Source organism: Malania oleifera, chromosome 4 (assembly GCF_029873635.1).
Source record: "Malania oleifera isolate guangnan ecotype guangnan chromosome 4, ASM2987363v1, whole genome shotgun sequence".
In the NCBI taxonomy this organism is placed as follows: domain Eukaryota; kingdom Viridiplantae; phylum Streptophyta; class Magnoliopsida; order Santalales; family Ximeniaceae; genus Malania; species Malania oleifera.
In genome coordinates this window covers 94,108,897-94,121,284 of record NC_080420.1, presented here as the reverse complement: position 1 = coordinate 94,121,284, position 12,388 = coordinate 94,108,897, and the positions used below count along the sequence as shown (strand labels likewise).

Below are 12,388 nucleotides of genomic sequence, written 5' to 3'. Positions count from 1 at the left end.
ATGAGCCTTCTGGTCAGTGGTAATACAACTGAAAGGGGTAAAAGCTCTTCCTGCTCATCCCAGCTGAATCATCTGAAGGCCCCCCATTTCCTTGAGCCTTAATTTGGGGGCTCCTTGACGAGCTAATGTTGCAGGCCTGTATATTAGAGGTAGTCTAAACACAGGGTACTCAATAGAAGATCCTAATTTTAAGTTATTTCATGATATTTGATTTGGATAAAAATTTGATTTCTTATATTGGAAGCAGCCATACCTAAACTTCACTTGACAACATGGAGGTATTACTTGAGAGGCTAGATTTGGAGGCTTAGATTTAGACCAGAAAAAATCTCAATATAATTTTGTAATATATTTTGCTCAAATCTATGCAAATTCAAATTCAATATTCAAAATTCATGTCTTCAAACATAATGTCAGAATGTCTTGTGAAATTGAAAGGGCTCAGAAGCTTGGTATTTTTATGTAGAGTGCTTGGGTTTGTATAGCATGGGAGGTGGACTTTTTTTATAGGATGGGAGGTGCACTATTTTTTCATTGCATTGTATTAACCCAATTGGGTCTCTAATGGGCCAAAACACGAATTCAATGACCAAATTACAATCAATATATAATATATAAATATAAACAAAACATTAAAATCCCATTCTTTGTATCATCATATTGTTATTTCAAAATTACAAAGCCTGGTGTATCTTCCTATCCGAGGATCCATTGATCTGAAGTTCCCAAAATTCATAGCAAGTGAGACCACTTTAAATCTCTCACATGCTATTGCTGAACTTCAGCTTTTGGATCCTTACGAAACTTTCCTTATAGGATCAAGTTTGAAAAAACTAAAAAAGAGAGAAGACTAGCTATCTGCCTTCGTTCATTTAGTAAATATAGCAGGAAGAAACAAAATTTAAAAAAGAAAAAAAGAAAAAAAAAATCATAACTAGGAAATGATCAGTGTATATGTTTCATGTATCATTCCATACTGTGAAGGTCGGAACTGCCATATTGTTAGTAGTACTCCTCGGTGCAATGGTGGGAACTCCGGTTGGAACCCAGTTGTTACAAGTCGAGCCCTGATCATAATGACTACTCTTCACCATGCCAGCGGCGGATGAGTACTGCTGCGAAAGATAATACAAATTCCTACCATGATAAGGATCGGTGGACACAAACAAATTGACATCATTCTGCGATAACCCATTTCCCTGACCAATGCTGTTGCTGCTGCCTTCATGAGCAATGACAGTGGTTTCCATGGGCATCACATAAGCTCCATTGTTCCCATAAAAGCCTCCAATGTTAGTGTTGCCTCCATCACTGAAGCCGACAGAATTAGACCCAGAGCTGTGTTCCATGGTGGAAGAGTCCAAGCTCATAAGGTTGTGCACCACAGAATTGGGCTGGAAGAAGTTGTGGTTGTTTCCCAATTGAAGCTGGTTAAGGTCTTGGAACGCGTCGGAGTCTTGTTCTTGTTTGCACCAAACCCTTTGCTGCGTGGTAGTGCCATAGGGGTAGTGGTGCAGGCTGAAGGGCTGTGGATGTTGGAAGGCAAGGTTAGGCCAGCCATGGCTGTTGATTCCATCAGTGAGATGGGTATTACTGAAGTTGTCCTCATCGGGCCTTCGCCTGTCAACAGTCATCTCAGATTGCTCGGCGTCCTTTAGACGCTTGGCCACTCCCCCAATTGGTAACGTGCTACTCTCGAGGATGCTGTTGACGTCGTATCTGCTCATATCAAAGTTGGTCACTGCATTCAATCCACGGAATTTAATGGCAGCAACATCATATGCTTCTGCTGCTTCCTCTTGGGTGCCTGTTTAAGTAAATTATTTCCATTAAGGGCAACTTGTAACTTTGGTGACCTCAAGGTCATAGATTCGATTTCTACTTGAGGCATTACACCGGTGTGTTAATGGGCAGGCGCCCCTTAGGTTTGGTGTCGCACCATAGCATCCAAAGTGGCACGATGTTGATTGGAGTCCTTGGGTTATTTAAAAAAAAAAAACATTTCCTTCAAGTGAAGGAAATCCATAATTGAATTAATTCTACTAAAGTTGGAATGTTTAGTGAAGCATACTTACTGAAAGTTCCTAGATAGAGGTCTTTATTCCCAGCCACCCTTCCAATCCTAGCTTGCCATCTTCCATGCTGGTGGTGTCTGTTAAGAAAATAAACATTTGTTATAATATAATGACAAATTGGTAGGCTATATATCAGGATTAGGGAAGCCTAAATTTTCTTTCACTGCATGCAATTATCACATACACTACCCCACATTGCAGCGTAATCCCAAATTATGTATATATTGCAGCTCTTTTGTCATCATTTCATCATAAAGGAATTACCAGTAATTTAATCATGAAAGCAATTAATTTATACCATATACGCAGCCATTTGTCATTGAAACTTGAAAGTATCACACAAAGGGCATCTAATGTAGGAGCTGGGGCTTGTTTGGAAGTACTCGTATAAGAAAAGGAAATTGAACATCAAGGAGAGATCAACAGAATTAAACAGATTAAAAGTGCCTTTAGCTGTTGTAGACCATTAAAAGTAAATACTTATTAAAACTAAAGAGAGCCTTTTCAGTAAATCATACTGCTTATGCTTGTAATATTATGAAAGAAATTTTTTAGTTTTTTTGTCCAATCGTCCCACTAGTAAAGGTATGGACAATGCCTATTGCTTGATCGTCAAAAGTTTGAATCCCGTCTTATGACTGAGACTGGACAGTGACAAGAGTTAACACTTGGAGGATTAGTTGAGTCCCAGGTCCCCATGGGGCTTGGACATCATTTTCATTCCAAAAAGGAGCAAAGAGACACAAAATTATGACTTTCTATTAGACCAAGCTTATCATCTATCACCTGCCTTAGTCATTAATTACACAAAATATTCCAGTATAATATTTCTTGGTCATGAAATATTCTTGAGAGGCTACCTCAAACAACAGGCTAGCTAATGTGTTCTCAATTTTTCAATTCATCACATTGTAGAAAAATCCCAATAACTGGTTAGAAATATTTAGACCTAAGCTAGGTAGCTTTCTGATCTATAATTATGGAGATATTGCAATTGAAAACTGCCATGCCTAATAAGCCCCAACAATATTAGTGAGTAAAACAAATGAACAAGATGCATAAAATGAAAATGCAACACTGGCTAGTATATATTATTCTCCAAATATTCTTGCATTGCCATTGTATATACCTCGTCACTCCTCGATAAATGGATGCTCCACGGGAAAAGCCGCTACTCTTCCTGCAAAGCAAGAAAATATTTTATATTAGACATAAAACTTCATGCTCATGATTATTGATCTCTCGGATGATCAATGCTCAATGTTTAGACAGCATATTTTACTTCATAAAAAAAGAAGAAGAAGAAGAAAACTAGAAGCAACATTTTAGAGTACGCAACATTTTAGAGTACCTTCGAAGTGATGCAACATACTCCTGCCTAGTCATGTGCTTCATTTCTTCCAACTCTTTTTCATAGTTGCCAATCTGTTTTTCGTCAGTAATTGAATCATTAGATTATAACTTTAGATACAGCTCAATTAACAAATCTGTAAAATAAATCGTTCTAAAAACTCCACACTCGATCAGTACTGACTGATCCGATAAAGGGAAAAACTTTTTAGGATTGAGTATAATGAATTAATTTTTCTGTGTACACTTTAATGATTGGAAAAATTCTGTAGAACAGACACACCTGGGGGTATGGCCAACAATCTTGTGCATACATTTTGCACTTTCATATAAAAAAGTTGTAATATGTGCACTTCAATTAATATCAAATCCAAGACATAGTATTCGAAAATAGTCATATATAGTAGTTATTATTGGTCATGAATTCGAATCCCATCCATTAAAAGCATTTGAAAGACACTCCAAGGGGCATGTCTACCTGTCTACCGATCTTGTGCATGCATTGTGCACTTTCATATAACAAAAATTATAATTAGTGCACTTTCATATAGGTTCCTGCTAAGAAAAGACACGAACAATATTTATTGTTGGTCAAGAATTCAAATCCTGTACCATTAAATAGTAATTAAGACGAAACCTATTCATGATTATTCATGTTTCAAAGGGCTTCAAGAACCACCATTACTGAAAATATATGTTGTGCTTCTATTTACTGCACTTCTAAGTAGTAGATTGTGCACCTTTCATTTATGTTTTTTTTTTTTTTTGCACTTAATTAAGTTTAAAGGCAAAAAAGGAGACGGGAAGCAAGACAAAAACCATACTCAAGTCATTGCATTTGGAGTTTTATTTTATTTAAAAGGAAGGAGAGAAAATATATACAGGGAAATTGGTGGTAGTAGTAGTGCCCCAGTACTTCAATGCTGCTAAATCATAGGCTCTGGCAGCCTTTTCTTCTTTGTCATAACCTCCTACAAGTATATATTCAATACACCCACATGTCTAATCAGCTTTCATTTTCTATATGAAAAAGGAACACATTCACACACCCACACCCACACCCACGCCCACATATAAAATAATTTTCAAGAAATTAATCAAATAAAGGAAGGTGAAATAATAGAACATGCTCTATCTAAAAGGCATATATAAAAGAATTCCCTTTTTTCTACTTACCCAAATAAACTGCAATAAAGGAGAGCACAGGTTGAGGAAGCCCAGATCAAGAGACAACCCAGAAATGGAAACTCGAGTTAGTAAAAAAATTTATGGTTTGATCTTAATATGAAAAGAAAAGAAAAGAAAAGAAAAAAGTTTCTATTATAGGTAAGCAAAGTACATTTATATACATATAATCCATACCTTGCCTTCCCTTGCGCGTTTGTCCTTCTCTTCTGCAACTGTTATCCCATAGATGTGCCTCGTATCTTCCAGTCCACCTATGTCTGCACGCACAAAACCCTAGCTCATTCACTCAAATGAAAATAAAAAATAAAACAAATAAACTAAACCCTAATCATGAAGAACGAACATAGAAATAATAATAATAGAAATCACTAGATATATATATGTATATATATATATATATATATATATATATGTATGTATGTATGTATGTATAGTAACCTTGTTACACCACGGTAGATAGAAGTCCTTTGCCCAAAAGTGTCAATGGACTTGCGAGGCACAGCCTCAATAGCTCCTGTTTGGCTGTCAAGATTATCGTTCACCTTCGGCTGCTGCTGCTGCTTTTTATTATTGTTATTATCAGATGAAGAACTCTCTCCTGCACTAGCCGTAACCAGCGGCAGCTGGTTCGGTTGCGACCCCGTGCTCATTGAAAGCGACAATGTCTGTGCTCCGCCTCCGCCGACCGCCACCGACCTGCCACAAATATTCTCCTCTTCCTCAGCCTGGTGGGGCGGCACCGGTTGGTTCCTCAACCAAGTCTTGATCATGGACAGCCCAATGGAAGTAGCACCGCCTCCGCCACCACATCCTCCGCTGCTTGCTCTTTCCTTTGTTGCCTCGGAGGCGGCTTCGGACGGAAGCTGGAGGGAGCAGTTGGGGAACAAGTAGTCTGCAGTGCTAATGGTGTTGCACCCTTGTAGTTTGTCATGATCAGAAAACGAGTGTTCACCTAGGAAGTTTTCGAGCTTGGGGGCTTGGGTCTGGAGGGTTTGGCTGCTGCATGAACTGCCCATTATAAGTTCAGAGTTCATCCCCAAATCTTTCATGTTCCAATCTGCAGAGGAGAACAAAGAAAAGGGCTAGTAAAAAACCATATATATGTGTGTGTGTGTGTATATATATATATATTTGTATTTTTAATAAGTTACTATTAAGTTAAGGAGATTTGTATATATTAAGGTGGCAGATAACCTTGAGGTTGATTGTTAGTGTTGAAGGCTTGGAGTATGGCAAAGGGGGTAAGAGAAGGAGCAGAGGAGTCAGAAGGGAGATCGAAGCATTGATCGGTGGAGAGGTCGGTGCCGGAGATTTCTTGGTGCTGTTGAGGGGAGAGAGAGAAGGCTAACCAGTTATTCATTGAAGCAGGCGTGGTGGTGTTCTTATCTTTTATGGTTGAGTGTGAGATTTACAAGTGTTGTGAGCTGTAAATGAAGGTAGATGAGTAAGAGCTAGTTCATGCATGAAGATGAGAGAGAGAGAGAGAGAGAGAGAGAGAGAGAGAGAGAGAGGGTAGGAGAGAGGGCAGGGAAGGAAGTAAGGAAGAAGAAGAAAGGTCAAAAAGTTGAATAGAAATCATCTCTTCCAAAGCAAAATGAAGATTTATATAAATTCCATCTCTCTCTCTCTCTCTCTCGCGCGCGCTCTAGATTGCAGGCACACGAATGGGTGCCCTTTTATTCAAGGGCTCTAAACATTTATCTCCGGTAAGGGTACAGAAAATGCGGTCAAGTGGGCAAGCTAAACAGGGGCAGTATAGTCAATGAAGTGGGTTTCCATGAAACACAGTGAGGCGCCCAAATCACTCTGCATTATTATTACTATATGTACAAAATAAAAGAATGGTACATCCTCTCTCTCTCTCACACACACACACGCACACGCACACACACACACAATCTGAGACTGAGGAGGACTGCCTCATCAGAAATAATAAAGGGGGGACACGAGGAGAGCAATATTAATAATAAAAATTTGAAACTAAGGCTGTTGGACTATTGCGGGGGGAGAGAGAGAGAGAGAGAGAGACGGAGAAAGAGTTAAAAATGGTTTTTGGTTTTGCATCCAAAAATAGGCAATGGGTGGGTGCTGCAACTTGAGCTTATCTTCGATCATTCTACACGCCTTTAATTTTACAGTCAAAACTATTTAATGTTTATCATGAGGCCAGGTAATATGATAAAGAATAGGGCTAACACATGGGTCACAAGCTTTGAGCATGTGGCTTGGTAGACTCCAAACAAACTTTCGACTTCTTCAAAGATCATATATATTACCTTTTAAGCTTCTCTTAATTAATTTTCATGTATGCATGCACGATGTACATATGAAGATTTATTGGGGTGAATTATTAACTTTATTATGATAGTCAAAAATTATTTGAGATTTATTAAAGATGTGATTATAATAAAAATTAGAGAATAAAAAGACAGTTTAGTTCTCTTTGTCACTAAAATTGTACAATCAGTGTTGTTAATTGGTGAGGGAAGAAGGATGAATTTTATCTCATTTAAATGAGTTAAAGCTCTTCATATATCTTAGTCAGTATGTCTAGTACCTATAAACTATGTTAAATGAAAAATAAACTTAAAATATGCATAGACTAAAATTTAACATAAAAAAAAAAAAAAACCCTAGCTAATTGATCAGCATTAGAGTTATAGATATATATTTTTACTCCTTTGAATATGTTTCTGTCTTTGTGACTGTGTGTGCTGGAGAGAGCACACCTGTAGAAGATGATATCTGACAAAGTGTGACAAAAAACACGCACGCAGGAGCAGGCCCCCTCCACACCCATTTATTCATGCCCAGTTGGACATAAGTCATTTCACTGTCAGTCCTCTCTGCTCCTACCACTCCTCTAAGCCAACCCCCCCTTTTCATTTCATTTCATTGCCATCTCTGATCTCTCTCTCTCTCACACAGAGGACTCTCTCCCTTCAACACAACCCATAACTTTCTCACATTCCATCCATCCATCACACTATCCCCACACATTATTTTACTATTATCCCCTCGTCCTAATCATCAAGCTGCTCCCCCCGCTTCAAACGGGACTCTCTCTCTTTCTCTTTCTACTGTGCCTCTCTTTCTCTCCCTACTGTGCAATAATTCATTCATTCATGTATGTGTGTATATGTGCATGTCCAGGTCTGCAGCTAGCTGAGTGCTGACAATTTATATATATATATATATATAAATAAAACTTTAATTTCATGGGGGGAGTGGAAGGAAATTAATGGAGAATCACTCAGCTCACATCCTCAAAAAAAGTGAAAAAGGTGAAAAAAAAAATATGGAGATGGGGGTTCGCCCCCCCCTGCACCCCTCTATCAGGACACGAACCCTCGTCTTCCGGGTCCGATCCTTATAAGGTCATTTTCATTCAAAACTCAAATTTTAGAGTACTAGACTAAGACTGCTCACTCGACAGATTGGACCATAAAATCATACTCCTAAACATTCAGAGAAATGGAATTTATGGGCACCCACCGACCCTAGCTTTTAACGACTGTCTCTTTCACCTGTTCCAGTACCACGCCCTCTACACTGAATCTCCATATTTTCCTCTCTATTTTCTATATTTGGACATTAAGTAGAAAGTACAGCATCCAAAATGCCTATCCTGGTAACACATTATAAATAATTTCATAATCATTGATAAGGGTTTACTGAAGTGATAACCAAGATCGGGCTTTGATAATCCTAAAAATCTAATCTCATGTTGGCTTTCTCACTTGTGGTTTATCAACTGAATTATTAGAAATGCGTGAGGATGGTAATATATTCATCCTTTCGATTTGGTGCTACTTAAATGGATCCGAAGAGCTCACTCAGGTTAAAGTTTTGAGTCATAAAAAGAAAAATAATAATTTCATAATTCGTTAAGATACTCTATTCGCTAAAATGTGTCATTTGCATGCATGCAAAAAGTATCTAATGGAGGCAGTGGGTGAGAAAATATTTGAAATGTACAATGGACTGCTCTAAGACTCTTGATTACCTTGATATTGTCAAAGCACATGATATTGACAAACTCTTATACTAAGGTAATAGCATAAAATGACTTTTTTTTTTTTTGTTTTTTTTTTGTAAAAGAGGGCAACACCTCCATTTATTTATTAATAAACCCTCACTTTTGGTGGAGGAATACCGTGGTTACAAGTTAATACCAACCAACCAAATTAGGATAAACAAAATTAAACATAACTAACAAAGGAAAAAAAAACATAAAAACAACAAAAAACAAAACAAAATACACTAAACGAAACTCTAAAGATGAACTAACAACGAACGGAAATAAGACCCCATCTATCCATTTGAAGGATACCTTTCAGATAACGTGGTAGAAGGTGTTGTTTTTCGTAAATTACATTGTTTCTCATTTCTCCTTCTTTAGCGAGAAAATCAGCAGCACTATTACCTTCCCTATATTGATGCATCACCATGACATTCACTCATTCTAACTCTGCCACAAGCTCCTCCCAAAATTCCCAAAGATACCACAAAGTACATCTACCTTTCCGAAACCAATCAACTACAATTCGCGAGTCTTTCAATAATCACATTAATATAATGCAAACATTTATACAAGCGAATTCCTTCCCTAATTGCTTTTAATTCTGTACTATTATTCGTACTATTGCCAAAATAACTTGAAAAAGTCGCTTTTACCATACCATGACAATCCCGAATAATTCCTCCACCTCTTAAAGTACTCGGATTGCCCCTACAACTCTCATCAAAATTAATTTTTATCCACCCTACTGGAGGTTTAACTTATGAAATAATTTTTCCAGGCCTATCGCAAACTCCCTGATGCTTAATTTGAAATGACTTGTTATGTGTTATCTTTACATTTTATGTTACTAAGGAAGGAACATATAATGTTCAGTTGTCTACTAGACATGGTCAGAGATGAACATGATTGACGTCATGGTCTTTGATAAGGTTGTTACAGTGGTGGGTTTTAACTGACATGCATGGTCCAATGGTTAAATCAAGTATATGTCAAGTGTCTTATTGACATGGTACTTGCTCGTGCATGGGATAGGTCATGACTAAAGGGAAATCATACATGACGCAAGGTGTTGACCAGGCTATGTCTAGTGTCAATGACAAGGGTTGCAGTGTCGGCATGCATATTAATTGGCATATCATTTACTTGATAATTTTCCTTGTAGGGGGGGGGGGGGGAACATGTAGGCTTTCTTGAGGGATAATTAGTGGGTTGACACATAACAATGTTTTTGGCCACAAAATTGTAGACACAATTGGTTATGTCTTATTGAAATATGTCGACTGCGCCCAGCACAATCTAGGCAGTTGAGGTTATCAACTACTGACTCTAGATAGTTAAAGGTGTCAACTGTATAAATACGATGTGTGGATGGCATGAGACATATGAGAGAATTCATGTATAGCGTCATTGCACATGTTATGAGTAATTATTGTCTTTAAATAAAAGTAAGGTTGCGTACATAGTAGTGTTGCTCTTGTAGACATTATTGCCTTGTGTAGTATGTCTCTTTCTTGTAACACACACTTATAGGACTTAACCAATGAGTTTAATTGTGTGTTATTAAGTTAATCCAAATGAGACTTGGTATCATCATAGTGTCAAGGTGTGTTGTGAGGACTTAAACTTTGTGACAATTGCCGTCATAGTGATGTTGAGACTCAATTAACTTGTTTCAACTTTATGCATTGAGTATCCATGCTTGCATGTTGAAATATTTGCAACAAAATGAAAAAAAAAATATTATCAATCAGTAAAGTTATGGGAGATAATTTAAATGAGAATTTTTACAACATCACAACCTTGATGTAGTGGTTTAAAACTTGAGGAAAACCAAATGAGCAAAATTACAACAAAATTATGATCCTATTTGTGCAGTTGAAGAAGCAAATAAAACATTACATCATTGGGTCGTACTTGAGCGAATAAATTTTCTTTAGTTAATACCTTTTGGTTCATTAATCAGATGCCCATTGAACCTAAATAAGTTGTATAATGAAAGGTAGGTAATCTTTCACCCTTTTTTAACTCTCACAAAGTTAAATTTTGAGACTTCCAAGAATATAAAAATCTCATATTCTATTTATTGGAATATCCTCTAGAGACTTAGTAGTCTTTTAACACCACTATACATACGAATAAAGGGAAAAAATTTGTGATAATAGTTATGCATGCAAAATTTTTGGGAAAAAAATTGTCTTTACTATATTACTATTACATTTTTTTATCAGTTATATATTTGATAAATAATTAATTTAGAGAATTTTGAAAGATTAAAGTAAGTGCAAAACAAAAAGGAGAGATTGACGTGCTTTCCCTTTCTCTAATTTAGGGTTTTTAATTATGTCTATAGCATTACTATAAATCTCTTTACTTTTGATCTTAATCCCACCCAACAAAATAATAGAACAAAAAATTAATTATGAAGCATAGTTTCACCCTTCAATCCACAGTAGTAGTATAGAAAATTAATTATTAGCCGCCCATAACAATGTAAAGGCTTTATTTGCTTGCTAAATAATCAACTAATAATTATTATAATGGCACTAGTAAATGCACACTTGTTAATTATAAATGAGACTTGAGTAATTGAAAAGTAGCTTGACATTTAATAAGCATATACGCGTTCAGCCTCCCTCACAGTGAATTGCCATACAAAATTTGCATATACAAAATTAAAGTGTGACTATGTATATATATATATATATATATATAGAGAGAGAGAGAGAGAGAGAGAGAGAGAGAGAACGTGAGGCAGGCTAGCTAGGGTACGGATGGAGGGTGGAAGAGGGGTTTGCATGGAATATTTTAAGGAGAAGTGTTTCCGAAAAAGATGAAAGAGACTCATCTCGGTGGCTGCAAAACACTTCCTGTAGGTTTGACCGTCAAGGAAAAAAAAAAGGAAATGAGAAAGGAATCAAATATGGTAAAACACATGGCTCCCTCTTTATTATTATTATTATTATTATTATTATATTAATAGTTAATGTTAATAAAAGCCTGCCCCAATCCAATCCTACTGTAAAAAAAAAAAAAAAGTAAAAATAATAATAATAAAAATTAATGCTCTCTCGGTAATCTAATCATGATCATGCCCAACCCCAATCTTACCCACCCTTCCTCTTCTGTCTCTCTGTGAGAAAAGAGTGACTTTCTGACCCTATTCTCTCCTTTTAGGGTTTCCAAACCCTAGTGTGTAAAGGGTTTCTGAAAATTTTACTGCTCCCTCTTAAAGTGAGCCTGCTGCGCACTGCGCTTATACCCTAAAAATTATATGTGCACTGCTTCTAATTGAGTCGTGGATGAAAAAGTTGCTGCCCTGATTTCACACTGAATTGTTTTTTTATTTTTTTTTATTTGAGCCACTGCAAGTGCATCCACAAGTTGCAATGAATAATTGTCATGTGTTGGTAGTTTATAATTTACATGTGTGAAACATCCAACAATAATAATGTGAGCAAATTGATCAAGCAAGAGGAATGCCCCAATTTTTTTTTTTTTGAGTCGAAGAAGTTGCCTCTTGAAAGTCAAATTTGTTTTGAATAGTTATTTTATTATGAAAATATAATGAAGAGTTCTAGTTGAAGCGAGTTGAAATAAATGCTTCATTAGTTTTTGCATTCGGTTAGTAAGTGATATTTTTGTGGTATCGAGTTTTGTTAAAGCGTGATAAATGATGAAGCATCATAAACATAATTTTTTGGATAAAGAACACTTAACTTCCCTGAGCTTTGACAAAAAGACAGAGATCTCC

General features: G+C 36.6%; 1 protein-coding gene across 1 annotated transcript; it reads right to left on the bottom strand.

Moving 5' to 3' along the window:
• Positions 1-558: 558 nt before the first annotated feature.
• On the bottom strand, positions 559-5,973 carry LOC131153892 (AP2-like ethylene-responsive transcription factor BBM2). The gene is made up of 8 exons (XM_058106342.1): positions 5,808-5,973; positions 5,052-5,670; positions 4,788-4,870; positions 4,308-4,396; positions 3,427-3,500; positions 3,205-3,255; positions 2,076-2,152; positions 559-1,807 (listed from the first exon to the last, which is right to left on the bottom strand). The coding sequence occupies exons 1-8, from the start codon at positions 5,971-5,973 to the stop codon at positions 960-962; spliced, it is 2,007 nt and encodes a 668-aa protein (XP_057962325.1). The 3' UTR covers positions 559-959.
• Between the last annotated feature and the right edge of the window lie 6,415 nt (positions 5,974-12,388).